The sequence below is a fragment of the Vitis riparia genome, chromosome 8 (genome assembly GCF_004353265.1).
Source record: "Vitis riparia cultivar Riparia Gloire de Montpellier isolate 1030 chromosome 8, EGFV_Vit.rip_1.0, whole genome shotgun sequence".
In the NCBI taxonomy this organism is placed as follows: domain Eukaryota; kingdom Viridiplantae; phylum Streptophyta; class Magnoliopsida; order Vitales; family Vitaceae; genus Vitis; species Vitis riparia.
The window spans coordinates 5,104,351-5,127,884 of NC_048438.1; the positions used below are offsets into that span (position 1 = coordinate 5,104,351).

General features: G+C 32.4%; 1 protein-coding gene across 4 annotated transcripts; it reads left to right on the plus strand.

Moving 5' to 3' along the window:
* Positions 1 to 14,997: 14,997 nt before the first annotated feature.
* On the plus strand, positions 14,998 to 23,534 carry LOC117919564 (iron-sulfur cluster co-chaperone protein HscB homolog). 4 transcript variants are annotated; one of them, XM_034836731.1, is made up of 9 exons: positions 14,998 to 15,461; positions 16,056 to 16,152; positions 16,232 to 16,321; positions 17,298 to 17,363; positions 20,468 to 20,536; positions 21,156 to 21,224; positions 21,663 to 21,805; positions 22,075 to 22,116; positions 23,161 to 23,534. In XM_034836731.1, exons 1-7 carry the CDS (start codon positions 15,118 to 15,120, stop codon positions 21,798 to 21,800), a joined length of 873 nt encoding a protein of 290 aa, XP_034692622.1. In that variant the 5' UTR covers positions 14,998 to 15,117; the 3' UTR covers positions 21,801 to 21,805; positions 22,075 to 22,116; positions 23,161 to 23,534. The 4 variants fall into 4 exon arrangements, with proteins under 4 accessions (XP_034692622.1, XP_034692621.1, XP_034692625.1 ...); XM_034836730.1 differs by having other exon boundaries at positions 14,999 to 15,461; positions 22,026 to 22,116; XM_034836734.1 differs by having other exon boundaries at positions 14,999 to 15,461; positions 20,477 to 20,536; positions 22,026 to 22,116.

Consider the following 23,534-nt stretch of genomic DNA (forward strand, 5'->3'; position numbering starts at 1 on the left):
CATCCTCAGAGTTTGATTTGTTAGAAATAAAAATAAAAGAGAAAACAAAATGAGAAGGTAAGGCAGAGCAGAGCTCTGTGTATTACTTTCTGAAAAACTATACAAAGTTCGTCTCTGAGAAAAACTCCCCCGAGATCTTTTTTTAAAAAGAAAATTACTATAGATATTATATAAAGAGACTATTCACCCCTCATGCTAACTTTCCAACCAAGAAAACTTGTCATTGGTGGGTTACAAGGAGAAAATAGGGATTTACACACAAATATCTGAAGATAAATATCAAACGGAGTCGGTGCACAAATATCTCAAATTACAGGTGGATTTCGCAAGTTCAAACTCAACTTGCAAAATTTTCGCAAGTTGAAATTGTGGTTTCGCAAGTTGCAAAATTGTCCTACAACTAATCAGCTCTCTGTCCTACAGCGATTCCTTTCCTCTTCTTATTTCGCAAGTTGCGAAAATTTCGCAAGTTGGATTCCATAACTTGTGAAATTGTTGGATGGTTGATTTCTTCTGTGATTTTCTTCCTTGCATCCTCGTTTGGCTTTGGCAAAGGGCTATGAAGCTTCAAAACTTAGTTTCTTCATGAATTTGAGCTTCAATTTGCTTTGCCATGAACTATACAAAGATCTCTCTCATTCTTGGATTGCTTTGGTGATAAAAAAAAAGCTATGAGAACCACCAAAACTTAACACAATTTGATTAGAAATGATTGCAAGAGTCCTTAACATGCCAATTGAGTTAAAAGGTAATAACTACTACTCAAAAGTGTTCAAAAGAGTTAATTACAAGCTATAACATAGCACTTTTTGAGTAGTAATAGATGAATTTTCGAGATGCTCCTTTGTGAGTTTTCTTAAGGAGAAATCTAAGGCCATAGAACATTTGAAGTCTTTATTTAATAGAATACAAGTGGAAATTGGCCATCCAATTGTAAGGATTAGAGTGATAAGGGGAGAGAGTTTGACCATATGGATATTGACATCCTTTGTGAATCAAAAGGAATTAAACATGAGTTTTCAACTCCTATGACTCCTCAACCGAATGGAGTAGTTGAAAGAAAGAATAAAGTGCTACAAGAGATGGTTAGGGTGATGATTCACATGCATAATACCCCTATGCAATTTTGGGCAGAAGTTATTAATACTGTTTGTTATACTGCCAATAGGATTTTTCTTAAACTAGAAACAAATAAGACATCTTATCAATTATGGATTAAGAGAAAACCTAACCTTAATTATTTTAGGACTTTTGGCAATGAGTGCTATATACTCAAGGATGGGGAGAACCTTGGAAAGTTTGATGTTAAATTTGATGTAGGTGTCTTCCCAAGCTATTCAACTATGAGTAAAACTTATAAGGTTTATAATCAAAATTCACAAGTCATCCAAGAATCTTCTAATGTAGTTATAAATGATATCGGGTATGATCAAGATATAATTGATAATCAAATTTTAACCCAGAAATCATTTGAGGATAACCCTCAAGACTTGGAAACTGCTAAAGATAACCCTAATGATATCCCTGAAAGAGACATTGACCCTAATAATGATGAAGTTATACCTTTAGATGACACTCCTCAGGAAATAAAAGATAAGCATAGATCCAGAATACCTAAGAACCACCTAATCTCAAATGTTATAAGTAATGTTAATGAATGTGTGGTTACTAGGAGACAATCAAGATTAAATGAGACGGGTCTTCTATGTTACACCTCCTAATTGGAGCCAAAGAATGTAGAAGAAGCTTTAAGAAATGAATCTTGGACTACCACATTATAGGAAGAGTTAAATCAATTTACTAGGAATGATGTGTAGTACTTACTCCTTAGACCTAAAGATAAACATGTCATAGGTACAAAATGGATAGTAAAAAACAAATAAGATGAAAATGGAGTCATTGTGAGAAATAAAGCTAGACTAGTTTCCAATGAATACTCACAGATAGAGAGGATTGATTATGAACAGACATTTGCATCCATAGCTAGATTAGAATCAATTAGGATATTTTTGGCAATTACATGCTTATTGAGGATAAAGCTTTACCAAATGGATGTTAAGAGTGCCTTTCTTAATGGTATTCTGAGTGAAGAGATTTATGTTGAGCAACCTAAGGATTAGAGGATTCTAAATTCCCCAATCATGTTTATAGGTTAAAAAAGCCCTTTATGGATTAAAGCAAGCTCCTAGAGCTTGGTATGAAAGGCTCTCAGCCTATCTTTTAGAGAAAAAGATTGAAATATGGGAAGTTGATAGAACCTTGTTTATAAATAGGTCTAATGATGAGTTGTTAGTGGTTTTTAGAGCTACATCAAGTGACCTTACCCTTAGTTTTGCTGAAGAAATGAAGACTGAATTCAAGATGAGCATGGTAGGTGAATTTACCTTCTTCCTAGGATTGCAAATTAGCCAACTAAAAGATGAAATCGTTCTTTCTCAATCCAAATATGCTAGGGAATTAGTTAAGAAATTTAGCCTAGAATCCTCTAAACACCATACGACACCTATGAGCACTACCACTAAGCTTAGCAAGGATGCATTTAGAAAAGATGTTGAGCAAAAGCTTTATAGAAGTATGATAGGAAGCTTACTTTCATTATATAAATGAGACTCTTGATTATAGTTTATGGTATCCCTATGATTCTTTTCTTCTGATTGTTGGATATTTTGATGTTGACTGGGTTGAAAATATTGAGGATAGATAAAAACAATATCTGGTGTTTCTTTTTATTTTTTATTGATGATTGTCTTATGGCTTGGTTTAGTAAGAAACAAAACTCTATATCCTTATCTACTACTAAAGGTAAGTATATTGTTGTTGGGAACTATTGTACACAACTCCTATGGATGAAGCAAATGCTTAAAGACTATGGAATTGAGCAAGGGACTATGAATGTGACAACTCTAGTTCTATAAATATCTTAAAGAATCCTATTCTTCATTCCTGTACTATGCACATTCAAATCCGTCATTATTTCATTAGGGATCTTCGTTGAAGAAAATGTCATTTTTCTAGAGTTGTCCCCATTGAACTTCAATTAGAAAATATTCTTACCAAATCCCTGGGTTCTTTTAAGTTTGAGTACCTTAGGAAATCCTTGGGCATATGCCTAATCAATTGATCATCATAGGTATACTTCAAAGGTTTTAAGCTTAGTGTTTATATTTATTATTTCATTTGTTGTTATTTTGTTTTGGGCATATGATTTTTGTTTATTTACTTGATATATTAGCATGATTCATAATGTTTTGAGTTTGTGATTTAGAGAAATATACTATATCTACAAGATTTGATGTGGATGGAATTATAGATTTTTGTTAATCACCATTGATATATTTCATTTCTAATAATTAAATGTATTTATATGTAAAAAAATCGATATTGGTTACATATTGTACTTGATCAAGAGAGAGACTTCTAAAGTTGAACTCATAAAGTAGACTTTGATTGCTTTGGAAGGATCCGTTGTCATGCTCAAATTTATTATCCATAAACTTTGTTTAACTATGATCATTATTTGTTTCCCGAGGCAAGTCAATACAAAATATTGAATCCTTGATTAAGGATAACTCTTATACTCTTGTTCAAGATTCATGCTCTTAAAGGTATGCTGCTCACTTGCAACATTTGGAAACACCCCCAAAGTGGACAAAAAGGCAACCATGAATGAAAAAACAAAGACAAATCAATATTGATCATGTTGTACAATGCCTCCACTTTCAAAAGAAAAAGAAAAAGAAAATATAATAAAAAGATATCATATTAAAAGGGAGTTAAGTTGTGTTGTATGTAAATCAATGAGGTCGTGTTAAATAGAAATTTGATGATCTTAGTTCAAATTGAACTGATGTGTTCTTTAATTTGACTAAAGAGATGATTGGATTTCTTCTAAGTGATCAATTTCGAAATATTGAACTAGACAGTAATTCATATTTCCTTCAAAATCAAAACTTATGTTTCTATGTTGGCTCTCTTATACATTGATGGTTATGCATTGAGTTTTTGAATATGAGATTGTGATTAACTCTGACCTGTGAACTTGAAACCTCATTCTTGTTTAGATTGATGTGTACTATTTAAAGTAACTTACTTCATCTATTACTAATTGAGCTAATGTTGAAAGTTTTTGAACATAATTGTCTACTCTTTTTAGTTTAAATTTATTTCAACTGGTGTTAACCCCTATTTATATATTAGTTAATTAAATCTTCTATTCCCTATTAGAATTCAATTTAAGTTTTGGTTGCTCGAGCACTACATTCAATGTCCTTAACATTCAAGCGCTCAAGCCACATCCAATGTTTTTACTACTCAAGCCCTCTTAGTTAGATCCAGCAACGCATCCATCGAGCATCCCGCTTGAGCACTAATATGCATCCAACGATATATCTAAGTATAAAAACCCATCGAGTGTGCCCTTTGTATTTCAAACATTTTCATATTCTCTCAAGTGCTCTAGGACTCCATCTCTTTTTCATTTGAGTCAGTTTTCTTCATTTTTCGCATTTTCGACTTTATGGTATTGTTCTACACATCCTTTAAGACATTTCTAGAGGTTTAGATTTTTTTTTTCGTATATTTCTCTGTCTTTTCATATTCCACTAGTTATGTCTAGCCATAGGTGTCAATGAGAGGCCTTAGGTCACCTGAGCTCATTTAGGGCATCACTCTTCAGGGTTCTTTTGATCCTTCTGATCTCTTTATAGAGTACTTCTACTCTCAAGAGACACATGATAATTTCTATGCTCATTTTTAGAGTTGTTACATTGAGGTCGAGCGTTATATCAACCTTTGTGCCTTTCAAGACACTCTTTTCCTTGCCATTCTCAAAGAGAAAGGGTGAAACTCTTTATTTACCTTACATGGTTTGTATTATCCTCTTCTAGTTCGCATGTTCTATGTGAACATGAACATCAATATAACTAGGCAATGGTGATGGAGAGCTATGGACAAAGAACACTCAAAACATGTCATGCATATCAAAGGAAAAAAACAAAAAAAGGATGGAGCGAACCTCAATAATTCTCATAATGGGCAGCATGCTTACATGAGAAAAGAAGGTTAGTTCATAAGTAAGATAAGAGATACAATATCAAAATAAAAGCCAAACAATATAAATAAGATATTTACAATCAAAATCAAGAGGCAGAGATGACTAATCTAGCATCAAAATGAGTTAAGATACGCTAAACATGCACAAAGTTCAAAATAAATACAAATAAAATAGATAAAAAAAGATATGTGATACAAAAATAGCTTGTCTAACATGTACAAGATACCTATAATACAAATCAAAAGTCAAAAAAGGTTAAAAGTATGAAAAAAGAGGTTGAATCAAGAAGTTTATTCAATATATACATAGAACTTGGACAACACACAAGTACTTAAAAAATAAATATTAATAAAATAGTTAGAGATGAGATAAAATCAAAACAAAGATTGTACAACATGCTCGAAGTGTCTAGAATACAACTCTAAAGCCCAAATGACCTAAACATGCACAAATTATTTTAGATTTAACCAAACATATTATTGCTCAAAAATAGGGCAAAACAACACATCATGCAAAGATGAATTTATTTAACACATGAAAAATTGTCTTTTACTTAAAAAAAAACATATCAATTACTTAAACAAAATATATATGTATATATATATATATATATAAGAATTGAGAAGATAATAACTTTATAAAAGTTGGTATTATATTATAATCTTATAATATGGTTTTTATCTCTATATCCTTAAGATTACTAACCTTAAATAAAAAAATTTGACCATAGTGGGAGTCAAAGCCACGACCTTCTGATCCGAAGTCAGATGTGCTAATATACTGTACTATGCAGTCAATTTATTAAGTTTTTTGCATGTAACAATATACTATGCTTTGTAATACCATGCATCCATTCAATAACCATATTTGCATAAACCCCTATAAAATAATATTATTAAGACTAAGAGAAATTATTATAGAGATTATTGATTTATTGAATATTTTTTAATTTATAAGGACTACTATGTAGGATATTTATAATGTATGACTATTAAATCCAAAGACAATGAATGTGGCAAAAAGTTCATACGTAAAAGTCTAAGAAACTGTAAAAGATAAAAGATGGTTATTAATTATAAAAGATAAAAAAAAATTAAAAGATAGTTATTAATTATAAAAGATAAAAATACTTATAAAAAAAAAAAAAAAAAGGAGATATGGTGTTATACCTTAATAACCTAAAAGATAAAGAGGTTTTAAGGATGTGATGATTCCATGAAGAAGTGAATTGAGAAAAATATTATTAATTACATGTTTTCTAACTAGGCATACTAGTTTGAGGAAGATAAATTTAAGGCATTTGATATAGCCTAAAGGATTTCAATGCACATTTTTCCTAGATCACTACTCCATTTTAATTAGCAATTACCATAATTATTAATGGAAGACTATTTTAAATTTAAAACTATCATTCACTTTTGGTTTGTAATATACATATACTGGTTTGAGGGGAAAACACAAGAAGGAGAACTAGGGTGTCATCTTAATATGCATGGGCCTTGAGCCATTGCATTTATCATGAATAAGTTTAGTACCATTAATCAACATCTCATAATTAGATGCCTTTGAAAATCTTATTCATGAACCTATGTTCAATTATTTGTGTTTTGTTGATGCTTGTGATAAAATCAATGTTAATAATAGACTTGAATTACAAGAACAATACATGTACCCCTATTGTATGTGATTTATGAAGAGAGCATTAGTTTGTCGATCAAAGAATGTGATATCTCCCTTTTTGTTAGGGTTTTTTTTTTTTTTTTTGGTAGATGTTGTAAGCCATAATTGAAAATATGAAAAATATTTTTTTAAGGTTTTAAGTGTTTTCCTTAACCAAGGTCTTCCATTATCACTTGTGGAGAATAAACATTACTTTACCAAGATTTTAAACCATGATACTAGGATTGTATACTAACTGTACAAGTCCATTTACCTAACTATACAAGGTGTATAATGGTATCTTTTGTGAAGCAATTTGAGGTACTTTACCTTTTGAAAAAGTCTTTTGTTTGTTTCCCTTAACTGTGCAATTCTCATGCACATGGCATGTGCATATCACGTGTAATTCTCGTGCACATGGCTTGTACGCATCCCATGAGGTTCTCGTGTGTGCGACCTATGTGATTTCAATGCGCTTCTTATAGACTCAAGATCTTCCACTCGATGACTCTTCCTTGTGTCTAGGCACTAAGATGGTGTAGATCTCAAGGGTAGAGGTTAAGGTTTTCTCTCTAGACTAAAAATGGAGAATGGTAACACATGGAAACCCTAACATGTAAAGGGGTATTTATATGCTTCCTATTTGGCTTAAAGGACTTAAGCCCACCATGGGCTTGGGTCACTTAATCTAGCCCAAAAGGTTGATAATTGATTAATTAACTATATAAGGCCCTAATTAATCAATTAGCCTAGTCTAGATGTACCACTCACTTATCCTTGTACAATCTTGTGTTATTACTAAAATGTCCTTATGCACAAAAGTGAATTAAAAACTCATTCAATCCTTATAAACTGTATCATCAAGGAATATGAGCTTAGAGTGTGGATTGTTAGGACAGTACTGGCTCTCTCAGAATCAAATTTTGAAATTGACTTAACATCCCATTATAGAGAGTTAACTGAACTCCAATACCCTATGTATATTACAACGAGACACCAAGTGCTCGGTATCATGACCTACTATCCACTACATGCAGACTCCCCATGAACTGGTGTTTATAATCTAGTAAGATAGTATTATCACCTATCAAGATTACCTCTTAAATCTTTGAGTTACAAATTTCACTTATTATGTGATCAACTAACATACTCTAACTCTAAGAAGCATATATCAAATTTCACTAAAGGAATTGTTGTGGCTATAGATTTCATGATCATATATCCTTTGGATCACCCAAGAAGACACATTGTTTCAATCCCATGAGATATCATGGTGCCTCTATTGAGAATACCTATTGTCACCAGCCTCCATCAACAGTGACCCAATCTAGAAATATATATATGACCACTTTAGGGTCTCATTCTTAGGTCAAAGCCTCCTATTGATTTTAACACAAACTTAACATCCTCTAAATATTGAGAGTCCATGTATTATGGTATAGTTTGGTGAATCATGACAATCGATAGCCTTGCATCATGATTTATCATAGGTTCTATCCAATGTGCATCACATACACTAGTGCACTCACCATAAATAAATAAATAACTCATTTCGACGGTCAAGACAAGTCATCCATTCATTTAGGAGGTGGTGCAATACAATCTCTATTGGATCGTCCATATCCATGAATCAACTATGGACAACTTATCTACTTACAAGGAACTCATGACTTATATTTTATGTGCAACTCTTAATGCACCCAAGTCATGTACAATGTAAGAGACGTGGGTTGAATGCTCAAATCACTGTCAATACACCAAAAAGATAGCAATGGGACAGTTGAGTCTAACTTTGTTGCATCATGTCTTACTTTTAAGGGTTCAATCCCACCAGATGAGTCATGACCAAGGGTATTTTGTATACATCCATAACCTGTTTATATATGTTCTTCATAAGTGATTAAATTATTAATGTTTTCTTCTAATTTCATGTCAAAGGTCTACAATTGACATTGACTATATGTGTGTAAATCAAAAATGGTTTTAGTCATTGTTCAATCATGGTTCATGGCTTACTGACACAGTTTGTAAATGATGCATTTTGTTTTTGTTTTTATCTATTATTGTGTTGAGATTAAAACCAAATGATATAACTAATTTACTTTATTGTAATTGTTAGCATGTTGATATGTCTTCTTTTTCTTTCGTAAGCAACTAATGGAAAATCATCATATTTTCTTCCAAAAGTTTACCATAGTGGACACTATGTTTTAGGTATATATAGTTTGACTTTTTGTTATCATTTTTAATTTTTTTTGTAATAATGAATCTTTTGATCTTGTTTATTTATTCATGTATGTTAACTTTATTCTATGTATCAAAATGCTCAAGCAAGATGGATTAAGCATGGCAAGAAATGTAACCAATTTAAAATACCATAAAATGACATTCTTATTGATGATGCTAATGGTTCTCAACCTATTTATTCTCTCAAATGGTTTGATGTTGACATTTTTTATGTCAACATCAATGTTCAGACTGATCATTGGGCATAGGAGTTGTCCACCTTACTTGAAGGATAATATATATGTATGTGACTTTTTGATGGACATCAATAGTAGAGCAAGATTGCAAGTTGCCATTAAACCATTACCCAAATTGTTGTTTTATATATTGAATGTCATAGCTTATTATGGGGTTCATGCTGACACTAAGGTTAACTCCTAGGAATGTGATATTGAATAGTTGCAAGATATTACTTAACAAGAACATGAGTAAGTGATTCTTAGATTTACTTTCATATGTTGTACACTTAATCCTTAATAAAAACTCTAACATTGGTTATTGGTGTATCATCCAATGTGACTGTGGAATGTTTGTAATCAACTATGTTGAATACTTGATGCATAATCATCCATTCAATTCACTAACAAGTGTTCATATGGGCTAGTTTTGAGAGAAAATGTCGGCAAAGTTATTTTATATGAAGGATTTGCCTATGTAATTAATTCATATAGACTTGATGTTTCACATTTTGAGAAATGTAGTTGGACATTTTGATATATGTCTATATAAATTTAAATATAACTTCATGATGACAAGTTTTTAATTGAATGACAAGGTTATTCTAAAGGTATCAATAATAGTACTAAGGATTTTTTTAGGCAACAAATTAATTGTGGACACATTGGTAAGAAGTTGTGTCTATTCTAAAGTTATCAAACTTAATATGGACTTAATAGGAATCAAATTGATTTTTTATAAACTCATTAGAAGTTTATGTCTACAATTGACATTTTAAACTAAACTTAATTATTGGCAAATTGTTTTGTATAAGATAATTAAGTTCATAGTCTTCACAAAACACCTAAATGTAACTACTATCAAGCTAACTATAAACAAACTTGAAAGATGTTAATTCCAAGTCTATTATAGAGAATTATATTTAATCTAGACTTAACAAGTATCAAGTTGCTCTTATGTAGACTCATAGGAAGTAATGTTCATAATTGACATTGTAACCGAAACTTAATTATTGTCAAGTTGTTTTGTGTATAAACTAGAAGGTAGTTAAGTTCACAGTCTTCACATAAAACCTAAACACAATCACTATTAAGTTAATTGTTAATAAACTTGAAAGATGTTAAGTCCAAGTTTATTATAGAGTTATCATATTTAATCTTGACTTAATAAATATCAAGTTTATTTTGTATAGTCTCATTGTAAGTTATATCTAACCTAAACTTAACTATTATTAAGTTGTTTCATATACAAATGTGAAGGTAGTTAAGTCTACAATCTTTAGATAAAACACGAACTTAACTATTATCAAGTTCCCTGTCAACAAACTTGAGGATGGTTTAGTCCATAGTTTGAGAATAAATATGCAATTTTCATTCATGCGGCAATAGCATGTACACATGGAATACCGAGAGTACAAACTATAAAATAAAATGTTGTAAACAAGCATCAATAGCATGTAGACATGATAATTGTCGACTTGTGCATGAACAAGTGTCTAAATTCTCTTGAGCAGTGATACTAGCATATTTAACATCACACTCATTAGAATTTATAGATTCCACCTAATATGCCAATGACATATTATACCTTGAACAAAGTTCTCCATCATCCCACATGGTAAGTTTAGTTGACATTGCTTATTATTGACGAGTCACAAACCATTTTTAAAGTAAGTTGATCAATTCTTTAACCCATTACAAAATTGGAAGATCTCTAGCATTTTTCAACACAACATTAAGGTTTTCAATGATCCCTATGGTTATGATATTATATCTTTTCTCGGTAAAATGTGAACAAGCCCATCGATCAACTCCTACATCCATCAAATATTTTGTTGCTCTTGAGTCAATCATCTCTAGTTGCCCAAACATAAGATTAAACTCTGAAATACGATAAGCATGGGCGATATCATGGAACAACTTATGAATTGCAGGATTCTTGAACTTTATCTTCAATTTTTATCCAATTTGATAGTGCAGACACCATGTCGTGCATGGATAAATACTTTATGTACTGTTTTCTCAATGTTACCATGTCGCTTTGATATTATAAACAAATCATCAATGTGTCTAATTGCATCATGAATTTTGTTAGAAACCATTCCCATAAAGCATCATTTTTTGAATCACCAATCTCAAAGGGTAAAGGGCATATCTAATTGTTATCATCTTTACACACTACAATAAACAAAGTCTTTAAGTACTTTGATTTCAAAAATGTCCCATCAATTGCAACCATAGGCCTTATTGATGTGTGAAACTCAACAAGAGATGCATCAATAGACATATAAAGTACTTGAATTGATTATCACAATTGAAAACTATATCAGTAATGATACTTAGATTGTTTTGCTCTAAAACATAGTAGTATGATGGTAAAATGCTATGAGATTCTTTAGGTGATCCCCTAATAGAACCCAAAGCAAGTTTTCTTGCTCTCCATGCCTTATCATAGCTAATTTGAATTTCATATTGTTTTCAAAGATTTGCAACAATGTTTTTTAGTCAATATTCACAACTGACCCCTTGATATGTTTCTCCCATTCTCTAACCAATCAACCAACTATTTACATGTTGATTGTCATGGGACATCATATCTAACCAACAAGTGTAAGTTGAATAGTATTTCATCATCTAAAACATATTGTAAGTTCACTAGCACAAACTCGCCACTTGCATTTTTTTATCAAAACATTCAATAAACAATAACTTAGTCATGGATTTAGTTGTTTTGAACTCAAACTTATTTTTTAGAGCCATCATGTACAACTTCCTTTGTAATTCTTTCTTACTAAGTATATGTGGTGCTCTTCTAGATGGTCATCACTAATTCCACAAACTATAGGTTGTTGCTTCATGTTTTGTCCTTCATTTGCTACACATTGGATTTTGGTGGAATTGTCATGCATGAAACCATCATCTATATCAATGTTGGTCATAATTTGTGCACAATGAGTTGAACTAGTTCTAAAGGAGCCAATTTGGGCCACTTGCTCATCATTAGTAGGGTTAGTATCCATCCTAGAATCCTCCTCATTAACAACAATCTCATTCATGTCCCAATCATGACCATTATACCCTTCAAGTGGCTCATTGTGAAATCTTAATCTATTTTCATCAACACTGAGATTTTTAATTGACTCATAATGAATATGTCTACTTTTATGCATCAACATTGGGTCCCCATCTAATTCTTTATCAATCTTGAATGACATATGATATTTAGAATAAAAGTTGCAGATTGATTTTTGAATATAATTCTCAATTCTCTTTTCAATTGTGATACACAATGGAATGAGCAACTTATTATTTGTACAATTTAGACCAATAAATAATTTCACATCCTCATTATTAGTTAGCTATATAGGACTTGTGGGTATGTTGACGTTGAATACATACTTCATTGAAAGAGAATAATTCGTTGGATCTAGCTTCAAAATATGATGGATAACCCTTAATAACTCTTCATATAATATGGTCTTCGGGACTTCAATATCTTTACCTTTACTTCCTTTGAAATAGAAAGTATTTTCATCTCATACCCACTCTTCTTCATAGAAAAGCATTATTCTTACTTCATCAACAACTGAAACAATAAAATAATCCTAATTATTGGCACCAACATACAATATTAAAATATTTTTGAGTTACAATTGAGAATTATCATTAATAAGTAGGTATTCATTTTAAAAAACTTATTCATTATTAAATACATATTATTTCATTACTCATATTTATTTTTTAATAATAACAAATAAAAAATATTATTAATCATTTTTACTATCTCAAACAATATTAACAATGTTATAAAAAATACAATGTTTTTAGTTATTAAATAAATTCAGATATTATAACTCTCAACTATTTTTAACAATGAAAATATATTTATTTACTAAAAGATTGGTTACATTGTAATTCATTTAATGTTAAGGGTAATTTGTAGATGATTCAACTTGAGTCGAATATAATTAATAATAATAATAATAATAATAATAATAATATTACTATAAAATAACTATATATAAACTTAACCTACTTCAAGTTCAACTTAAAATCAATAAAGTTTTAGTATATCACTAAAAAAAAAAACAACTTTATATATTATGTCAAAACCCTATTACTACGTATATTTATATCTATGCAAAAAACAAATATGCAAACAATACCAAAACCATCATAAAATTTCATAGGTTTTATTACTTACCATCATTTGATATTTCCATATAGACAATGTTTCTCCACACTTTTTAGGTTGGTTGTTTCCTCCTTTTAACTCACTTTTTCATGACTATAAATGATATTAAAAAAATTATAACAATTTCAAATTTAGTTAAGTATTTACCAATGTTTTAAAAATCGGACCGGACCACCGAACGATGGCCTTCCTGGTTCGGTCCTTTCCTTTAAACCGTTTAGCTATTGAACCGGTCACGAACCGTCTGAATTGACGGTTGGATCGGTAAACCAGGTGAACCGAATGGTTGAATGACCCCCTTTTTTCCATTCAAAACAACCTCTGTGCTCATTAGCCTCTAAGTCTCCAACAACCTCCACCTCCAATCCACCAAAAGGACGATGCCAGAGACTAGTCGACGTCCACTAGTGTGGTGAGGCTAGGTGGGATGTGAGAGGAAATGGGTAGTAAAAAAGAGAGATTGTGAGCTATAAGAGAGAGATGATGAGATGAGAAGGAAGAAGGGGGGGGGGGGGTGGTGTTGGCCAGGGTAGTGCCTGTAGTCGCATCGCCTACGATGGTTGATGAGAGTGGCAGCAGTAGGGGTCGATGATGACAAGTTGCAGTAAGTGTGGTGAGGGAAGAAAGAAGAAAGAAAAGAAAGAGAAGGGAAAGAGGGGAAATGAGGGTGGCAATTAGGGCTTATTTTTTAATGAACGGTTAGGATGAAGCCTAAAAATAGAGAGTCTAGATTAGTTCTCTAAAAATGGATATAAAGAAATGAGTTTGGACGTTAAACCAAATAAAAAGCCAAAAATAAATAAATAAATAAAAAAGATTAAAAACCACAATTAAAAATAGGCTTGAAATAATTTTTGAGGTCTATAATTATATATATTATATTTAATAAAATTTAAAATATTAATATATTTATATTTATCTTTATAATTCAATTTAACATATCAAATATAAAAATAAATAATATTAAAAATTTTAATTACATATATTTTAAATTTCTTATAAATATTTTTTTATTTTATAGAATATATAAATTATATATTTATGACGTCACTAGTTCAACCGTGGTTCGACTGCCGGTCCGACCAATGAATTGTGAATCGATAACTTTTCCGGTTCAATAACTGATCCAATTATGAAAACATTGGTATTTACTACATCTCATTAAAGGTTTTAAAATATTCAATAAATTAAAAATTGAAAGAAAAATATATGAGAAAAATAAAATAAACGTATACTGTTTATCCAACCATGACTTTAAGCACTTTAACTTAGAAGAGAATTTGTGAGTAAAATTTGAAAAAATGTGTTGAAAAAGAGAAAACCGATATGATGAGATAAAATGAAAAAGGAAAGGAAAAAGAGGAAGAAAGAATAAAATAGGTAAATGGAGGGAAAATAAGTCAAGTAAATGAGTTATTTTTGAGGCTATTAAAAGTGGGAGGAGGTTACATTTGTGATTCTCTGAGAATTGTCCCCAACAATTAACCAACGAGGTTGCTTATACAATCTCACCTTTATTTTTGTTTCGCCTATCTAAATAACCTTTGGTGAGAGGTTAATTTTACAAGAAAAGGTGAGGATATTTTTATTAAAAGGAAAGTAAAAAAAATGGAGTTATTTCATCCTTTGATCAAGTAACCCTTCAAACCAAGGGTTCCAGTTTCAGAATTTCAACCTGTCTTCCATGAGACTCAAATGATCTGATATGGGAGATCTCCTCTGATTCTCTCCCCGCAGTGGCTCCAAATATGTGGAAGAGGAATCTATGGACTCCCCTCTCCCCCATTCTCCGCAGACGCTTCCCTTCATTCTCACCCAATTCCACTCTAAACATCCCTTCTTCCACCATTTTCTCTTCTCCATGTTCCTCAACTGCCCAATACTCTAGGGTTTTCTGGTCTTCCAGTTATGATTTTCTCGGGAGTGTCAAGTTTTCTCGGAAACTTTGCTCCTCGCAATCGGCTGAGCAAGTCCATGTCAGGTGTTGGAACTGTAAAGCTGCTGCCCAAACGACGCCATTTCTGGCTTGCGACTCTTGTCGCAGTGTTCAACCTGTTGATCCCTCTGTGGATTACTTCCAGATATTTGGACTGTAAGTGTTTGAATGTTATTATTGTTATTTTCAAGTTTTTTCAGATGCGTTTCTTTTGTGTTGCTTTAATTTCATTGCTGAAAAAACTGAAGAATAGGGAAGGAAACGGATATCTTGAATACTTCTTCCCTTAATTGGTTGCTGAGAAAATGGAGAAGAAAAGGAAATAGAGTTTTGGATGTTGTGGATCTTTTATTTTGGTTTCAGAACTCCAAAAGAAGGGAATAAGTCAAGTAGGTGTGTACTTTTATTAAGCTCCGTTCAGTGGAATTGTTTTAAATAATGAAAATTTTAGGAGTCAAAATTTTCGTCCTTTCCCTTTCCCTACACCTCCTTAATAACCAAACAAGGAGAGATAATATGTTTTGCTGCTGAAATTTCCTAAAGAAAAATAAATGGAAAAGTCGTTTCAACCAATCAAATTGTTCTGAATTAGGTTAAGTCAAGGTTTTTGTCATATCAGCTATCAAATAATACAAAATCTTATCTTCAAAGATTCAATTTGTTTTCTGGCAATTTCTCAACATTTGGGATGCCATTGTGTTTGGGTAATGGAAAATGATGAATTAGGAACCTCCTTTTGAAACTTTACAGGGAAAAGAAGTATGAACTTGAGGATAATAATCTTGAAGGGAAGTACAAAGATTGGCAGAAGAAATTGCACCCTGATCTAGTTCATTCGAAATCTGAGGTTTGGTCTTATAATCTTGTGATTTGGAAAAAATTAGTCGTGATAGCAATTCATGTTGAAAGTCTCATGTTTTGGTTAGGAAGAAAAAGAGTATGCTGCTGAACAGTCTGCCCGGGTAATTGATGCATATCAAACTCTCAGTAAGCCATTGGCAAGGGCAATATACGTTGTAAGCATGGTTTCTACTTATGTGTTCTATATTTGGTTTTTATATTTGAAGATGTTAGCCTGAATTCTAAAATCTTAGCCACCTGTATCATTTCCTTTTCATGATTTTAACTTCAAAATTCTTTTATGATTGTATGCTTAATTGGATTTAGGTTTGAGGGATAGGAACATATTTTGGGGGTGTTTTATTTGGCATAATGCCAATAATGACTTGGCCATTTAAGGGATAGCAACATACAATATATCTTTTTTTCAATGGCTAGGAAACTAGATGATGTTACACATAATTTTTTTACTGTTAGGGGAAAAGATCAGATTGTTGCCTTCTTTTTTCTTTCCTTTCGTTTTGTTTTTTTTTTTTTTTTTTTCTTTTTCCATTTTGTAATTGTTTGTACTTCACAAAGATAAGGGTGTGTAGTTTTTGGCCTTGGATTAAGTTGTTTATAGATGATGGACCTTTACCTTTAATTAACTTTTTTGATTGGTTGGGCTCGAGGTGAGGGTGGGTGAGGTTTTTTGTAGCCCATCTTTTCTTTTGGTTCTGCCTTGGGCGCCTGCCGTATACTTCTTGTATACTTTGGGTTGTTCTTTGGGTGCCCTTTTCTTTTATATATATTATTATGATTTTACCTATCAGAAAAAAATAAAAAATTCCTTCTCTATTAAGGGTCAGTAGACTATTAGTTGAAGAAAATTGTTATTAATTAGATAATAAAATTGTTTCCTTGTAGATTTAATGCATGTTAATTGTTTGATTTTTATGCTTTTGGCTTGTGACCCGACTCAATGATTCTGGCAATTGATTGGATACCATGAGAAGAAAGGAAACACTGTCTTGGCAGAATTTCTCATTTGTGCTTTGCAATAACCATGTGCATTACTTTCATTTTGGTTTCTTATGAATCTCCTGTACCATTCTTTTTGTCTTTGTAAAATTTAATTTGATTTGATTTGACTTGACTTTTTTATTTTGTCAGTTAAAGCTTGAAGGCGTGGATGTTGATGAAGAGCAAACAATTTCAGATATCAGCTTTCTGGCTGAGGTAATTTGCAATACTTTAAGTTGTTCTATTCCTGATTAATCATTAATGGCATGTTCATTGACTTGGGGTGTACAAAGGTGATTAAAATCTGAAATTTGTGAAATAAGGTCTACCTTCCAAAAATGACAACTAAGCTAAAAAATTCATGATGTATGGAAGACATATATAATCTATTGCCCTCCATCCAAACATAGTAAAGGAGACCAAGCAACACTTCCTTCACATATTATGGCATTTCTTAACTCTAGCTTCCATCCACCAACTGGATTGAAGGTCCTTCAATGATCTTTGCATGACCCAACACCCAAGAGATTTCTGCCAAATTAAAAAGAAGGACCTGGAGCTTCTTGGCTATGGAATGATGGAATGAGATTAGTCTATGGATATTCATTCCTCCTGCACATACCACACTTACTTGGAACCAACCATTAGAACTGATCATACTGTCCACTGCTAAAACATTATCTCCAGTTGTCGCTAATTATAAAAAGAAAAACAGAAAAAATAGCCACTGTCAAAGGATACTGAGAACTGTACACCCTTTTGACCAGAATGCTTTTCGTATTCTCAGCCTCTCAATTTGTTATAGAGTTCTTTAGTTAGAACTAGCTGTTTAAGTTACACAGCCCCTATAATCCATCAATTCCATAAGTTCCTCTCATATGCTTATACCACCATCCCTTTCCTATACTTGTAATGCTAAACTCTCCTTTTTTGTTGTAAGATACCATTAAATCTAGGATTTTTTTTTATTTTTTATTTTTTCAAAAAAGAAAAAAGAAATCATGAAATCAATTGGAGTTCAAGTGATGCCTTTTCACTCTTTCATGATCACATCCCAAACCACATTAGCTTTTGGGGAAGATCTCAAAGGCATCCCAATGATAAGGAAAATTGGAGCCCCTCTTCCCTTCCTCTTCTCCTAAGATCAATTGCTGATTGAAACAACAAAGATATACTTATTAATCCCTTTTCTCCATCTCTCCCCAAATTGAACGCCTAATTAATATATATACTCATAGTCTTCACCACATTTCTTTTGTAAGTGTCCTAGGTTCCAATTATTTGTTTCTAATAAGAATTGTGCATCGAAATTTTCTTCCAATGATTCACTAACATAAGCAAGTTGATTACTAGAGGCTTATTAGCTTATGGATGGTACTTTTTTGATGAGCTTATATGTCCACATTATGGGTATTGACTTGATATCAACCATCCCTCTTTTTTGAAGGGTAGTAAACAAAGGTAGATTTAAGCTCCTTTTGAAGCAACATCTTTTTTTTCTACGGGAAATTAAAATAAGATTATTTGAGTCTCCTCACCCAAGTACACATGTAGTATGTGAAGCACATCAAAGAAAGAAAAGTGAAGCAAAGCTACCTCCTAAGTAAATTTTTTTTTTTTTTTTTTTGGATAACCAAGGATATCTATGGCAGAGCCCTTCACCATGGGGTGCTGACTCTGTTTGCCACAACCAGGTCCAGGTAATCCAAGGGATTCAATTGTTGGAAAAAAATCAAAACTAGGACTGTGCGCATCACCACAAATCCAGGCACTTGCCCTAACCAATTAGGCAACATGACCAATACTTCACTAGTTTCAATGAAATCTAACAAGGAATTGACATTAAAATATGAAGAAACAGTAGATCAGGAACACAAAAAAGTTTCTCTTTACCAGTACTTCCAAGTATTCGTCACTCTTGAAACCTCTCCTATTCTCATGTTTTGAAATGCACCACACAAAGGCGCATGCCTTCATAACATCCTTTGCCTTTTCCCAACAAAACTCTCATTTTACTCTAGCAGTGACTCCCTCAAACATGTAGGAAGCATGCTAGAAATCCCAAGCATTGCATAAGTACCCCCCTCATCTGCATAAATATCCTCCTTGACAACAGCAGAGTGCCTAATCCTACTTTTTTTTTTTCTAAAAAAAAATCCTTTTTATCTTGTCAATTGTATGAGCTTTGTCTGAATTTAAGGCCGAAGATACCTCTTCTTTAATCCTTTTTAACAACTTGGTAGTGACCATCAATGGATGTTGCTGCTTCACCTTGTTCTTCTCTTTCTTTATGCATGGGAAAAAAATAAAAGAGAAGAAAAAGGAGAGGGAAGAAGAGTAGATAGAAAAAAAAAGATTTTAAAACATATAACCTATGCTATTGTAGAAAATTAAGTGATCTTCCTATTTGGTGCAATTTTCTCACCATTCTTGACACTTTGTCAAAACCCTTGAAAATAAAAGTACAACGTCTTGTTGAAAACAAATTATGGTTAAGGGTGGATGAGTGAGTGAGCATGAGATGTTTGTGTAAGGGAGGGAGTGAGTGAGGGTGTTTGCATGTGCATGTGTGAGGGTGAGAGGAAAATAGGAAATTTAAGTTTTAAAATCAAAGTCGAGGGAGGGCGTGTTGGTTGGGGTTGGTGCGGTTTGGTGAGGAGTGATTATAGGAATTTTATATTTTATAACCCAAAGGTTGAGGTGTGAGTGTGTGCATAACAGGAAACTTTTATTTTAAAATCAAAGTTGAGGAGCCAGGGAGGTAGAGAGAGAGACTATGGTAAAGTAGGAATTTTATATTATAAAAATAAAAAAATTGAGGTGTGAGCATTTGCATTACAGGAAATTTATATTTTAAAACTAAAGTTGAGCTGCTTGCATGCATGTATGAGGTATTTGAAATTATGCTTAATTGTGTATTCTAGTATTTTATTGAAAATAACTGATATGAACATGATTCTGAAAGCTAAATTTTTTATAATTTCTTTTCAATAACTTCCAGTATTGTATTGAAAATAAAATGATAATTAAATGAATTTTATGGTTTTTCAGCATGCTTCCTCAGAAGTTTTGGAAACATTATCTTTTGCATTTGCTTAGTATTCAGGTAGCAGGGTCAAAATCCAACAGTCAGTTTGCTTGCATAATGTGTTTCCCAATTCTTGTCTCTTTAAACTTTGGTGATTTCTGGAATAACCATGTTAGCTGCAAATAAATCTATCTTTTTTAATAGGACAGTTAAAGTTATATTTAAAATCCAAAATAGCCAAAATATGATTGGTGTTTTTGAGTGGAGATTCTGGTTCAGTTATTGGTATTAGTGGTTGCAGTGGTATGGTGGACCTGGAGGTGGCTGGAGCTGTTGTCTTGTGGCAGAACTGGTGTATACAGTAGTCCACTGTTTCCTCATTTTCCTTTTTTTTTTTTTTTCCAAAACTTAGTGCTTTGAGAATTTGTCATTGTTTTAGGTTCTCTTTCCCAAGATAACAAAACAATTCTTGCAAAATTGTTTCAAGTTTGTTCTGTTATTGTTGCAAAATTTTAAAAGTAAATATGTTCTAAGAAATTGCAAAGTGAAGAAAATGATTTGTTTTTTAGAAACATTTGGTTAAAAGGGATGAAATAATCCCTAAATTGTGAATTTAACCCTTCTCATGTTTGTTTGTTTGTTTGTTATTTTTTTTTTTTTAAGTAACTTATTATTGATATAAATGCCCTTTTCCATTTCAAGTATTTATAGGTAGGTTTTAAAAGAGGGTTATTTTTACAAGAAAATAATGAGGGCATTTTTGTCCAAATGAGGCCAAAAAAGGGTAGGAGGTCGAATTTCAAAATTTGGGATTTCAAAAACTGGGTTTTCAAAAACCCTTTTAATCAAATAACCCTATTTTTTAATTATTTTGATGGATTCACTGGGTTTGCTTGAATGTATCTATACAAGAGCCTTTTCATTATATGAATTGTTATGCTTTTTGATTTGATAGTTAATTTCTTGTGTTTGACTTGCAGATTATGGAAATCAGGGAAGCTGTTGAAGAGGCTGTGAACTCTGAGACTTTACTTCAGATCCAGTCTCAGGTATGAGAGACTATTTTCATGAACTATTTGTCACAATGGAGTCATTGGTTTGGCGTGGCAATGATTAAGATATAGATATTTATGTCAGAGTTTCTCATTTGCATGGTCCACATGCTGAATTTGGGTCACTTCAGGCCGGATGATCATGTAGCTTTGTAACTCTAACCTAAACTAAAATCAGAGTATTCAAATTGCTAGAAAAGTGAAAATGGGAAGCTGTTCAAGAAATGATCTTAAATATGATGGTTAATATCATCCACAAAATGATAATTGGACTGTGTACATCTGCTGGTTAAAAATGCTATGATTGGTCTGTCTCTCTCCCACTTTGCAAATGTACTGTCTTGACTCCAGTTGTTCGGAACACTAGCTTTTTATATCTGTAATTTGTGTGATGACTACTTTGACAAAACCATCTTGCTTTTGTTTGTCATCCAGGTACAGGAGAAGCTGAAACACTGGTCTCAATCCTTCTCAAATGCATTTCAAAGTCGGAAATTTGAAGAAGCTGTGATTTCTGTTCAGAGAATGACATATTACATACGTGTAAATGATGAAATCATGAAGAAACTCTGATATAGGTACTCCATTTAAGGATTCTTTAGCTAAATCTCTTCAATTCATGAGACAATGCATGTTTGCATATGATCTGGGAGCATGAGGATTGATTTTGACATCATGACCATGAGTCACAAGTGATCTCCTCTGATTCTCTACCCAAATAATTTCCCAATTTGTTTCTAGACAGTTGGAACTCTATGACTGATGCCAGGTTCTACCTGTTGAATGTATGTTTGCCAGGCAGGGTAATGAAAATTTTCTGATCATGACATCATCTAACAATCTACAGGCTCAAGTTTTGCAAGCAGATGGCTCCAACAATGATCTTAGGGTATGTATTATATATTTCTAAGGCATTGCATCTTATCAGCTTTAATGGTACGACATTCTTGTTTTAGGGGATGAGTGGGGTAGGCCCAAGGTTAAAACAGGTGGTTTGTTCCTCTTGTGATTGGCAGTGCCACTGCCTTGACTAGTTGGTAACAAATTATTGAATTCCCTATGATGGTTCCTCAACATTAGTTGAATTTTCTATGGTACTCCACTTAAAATTAGCCATGAGTACTGCAGGTATAACATTCATGATGTGGTCATTCAAGGTTTTTCTACCTTTATCTTTTCTAAGGTACATTAATTGGTTGGTTAAAAGAACTATGACTTTTCCTACATATCATGCCTTCATGGGACATTTGGTAAACAATTGGGCAGTGTGAATGGTTACTTTTGAGGTTTCCTAGTTGGTCAGCTGTGCAGTGAATTGATGAGTAGTGATCTCAGATATTCAACCTTTACCAATAACAAGGGAATTTAGATTATTGATGGGAATGCGTTGGGGTATGAGCATAATAGTTTATTTTAAATTAACATTTCTCTCCAGTTTTATGCATATTAGCTATGTGATACTCATGATCCATGCTGAATTATTGTTTTCTGCTTTTTGATTCATAGCGACAAAATTGGGATCTAGGAATTCATTTCTCCATGTGAGTAAGAATTTTTCCTGTAATAGGTTAATTTTGAAAATTAACCAGGTAATTCTTATGAATAAGTTGCAAGAAATAAACAGATGAGTCTGTATGGGATACAGCAATGGAATTTAGGAAAAGAGAACCATATGTTGCTACTCTGGAGTTACTGGAATGCTTAGGATATATGAGGATTATACTGAAATAATGAATTGTATGTTAGAGCATCAGTTATGCCTAATGAAAAATTAAAAAGGTGTGGTTAAACTTAAGTTCTTGAGAAAAATCTTTGGCATAATCCACTTTGCTATGGTTATACTTTGTAAAATTTATTTAGTCACAATTGCAGGCATGTGTTTTTTGTTTGAGTGATCTCTGGAGGTGCGATTTAACTCTTTGTTTCTTCTCAGATGGAATTTTGATGAAGGCCTGGTCGGCAATTCTCTCCTATACCATCAAGGCAAGACAATAAACTCACTCTGAAACGGGGCTTGGAGATGAAGATAGTGAGGCAAACTCAACCATATATTTATTGCAGAAAATTCCTATCATGAGCTTGGATGTCCTTTTTACATTTTTTTCTTCTTTTTCAAAAGTTTGGAATTCATCCTCCGAAAAAGAATGATGTGCCAAGAAAACATGCACCAATAAAAGAAGAGAAATAATGGGTCTCATGTTGATTTTCTGGGTTCACCTCCTGTGCTGAGGTGAAGAAATCTGTTCCCATATGACAGAAAACCCTAGATTCATAATCTGATTTCTTTGCTTTTCCTACCGTTTTCTA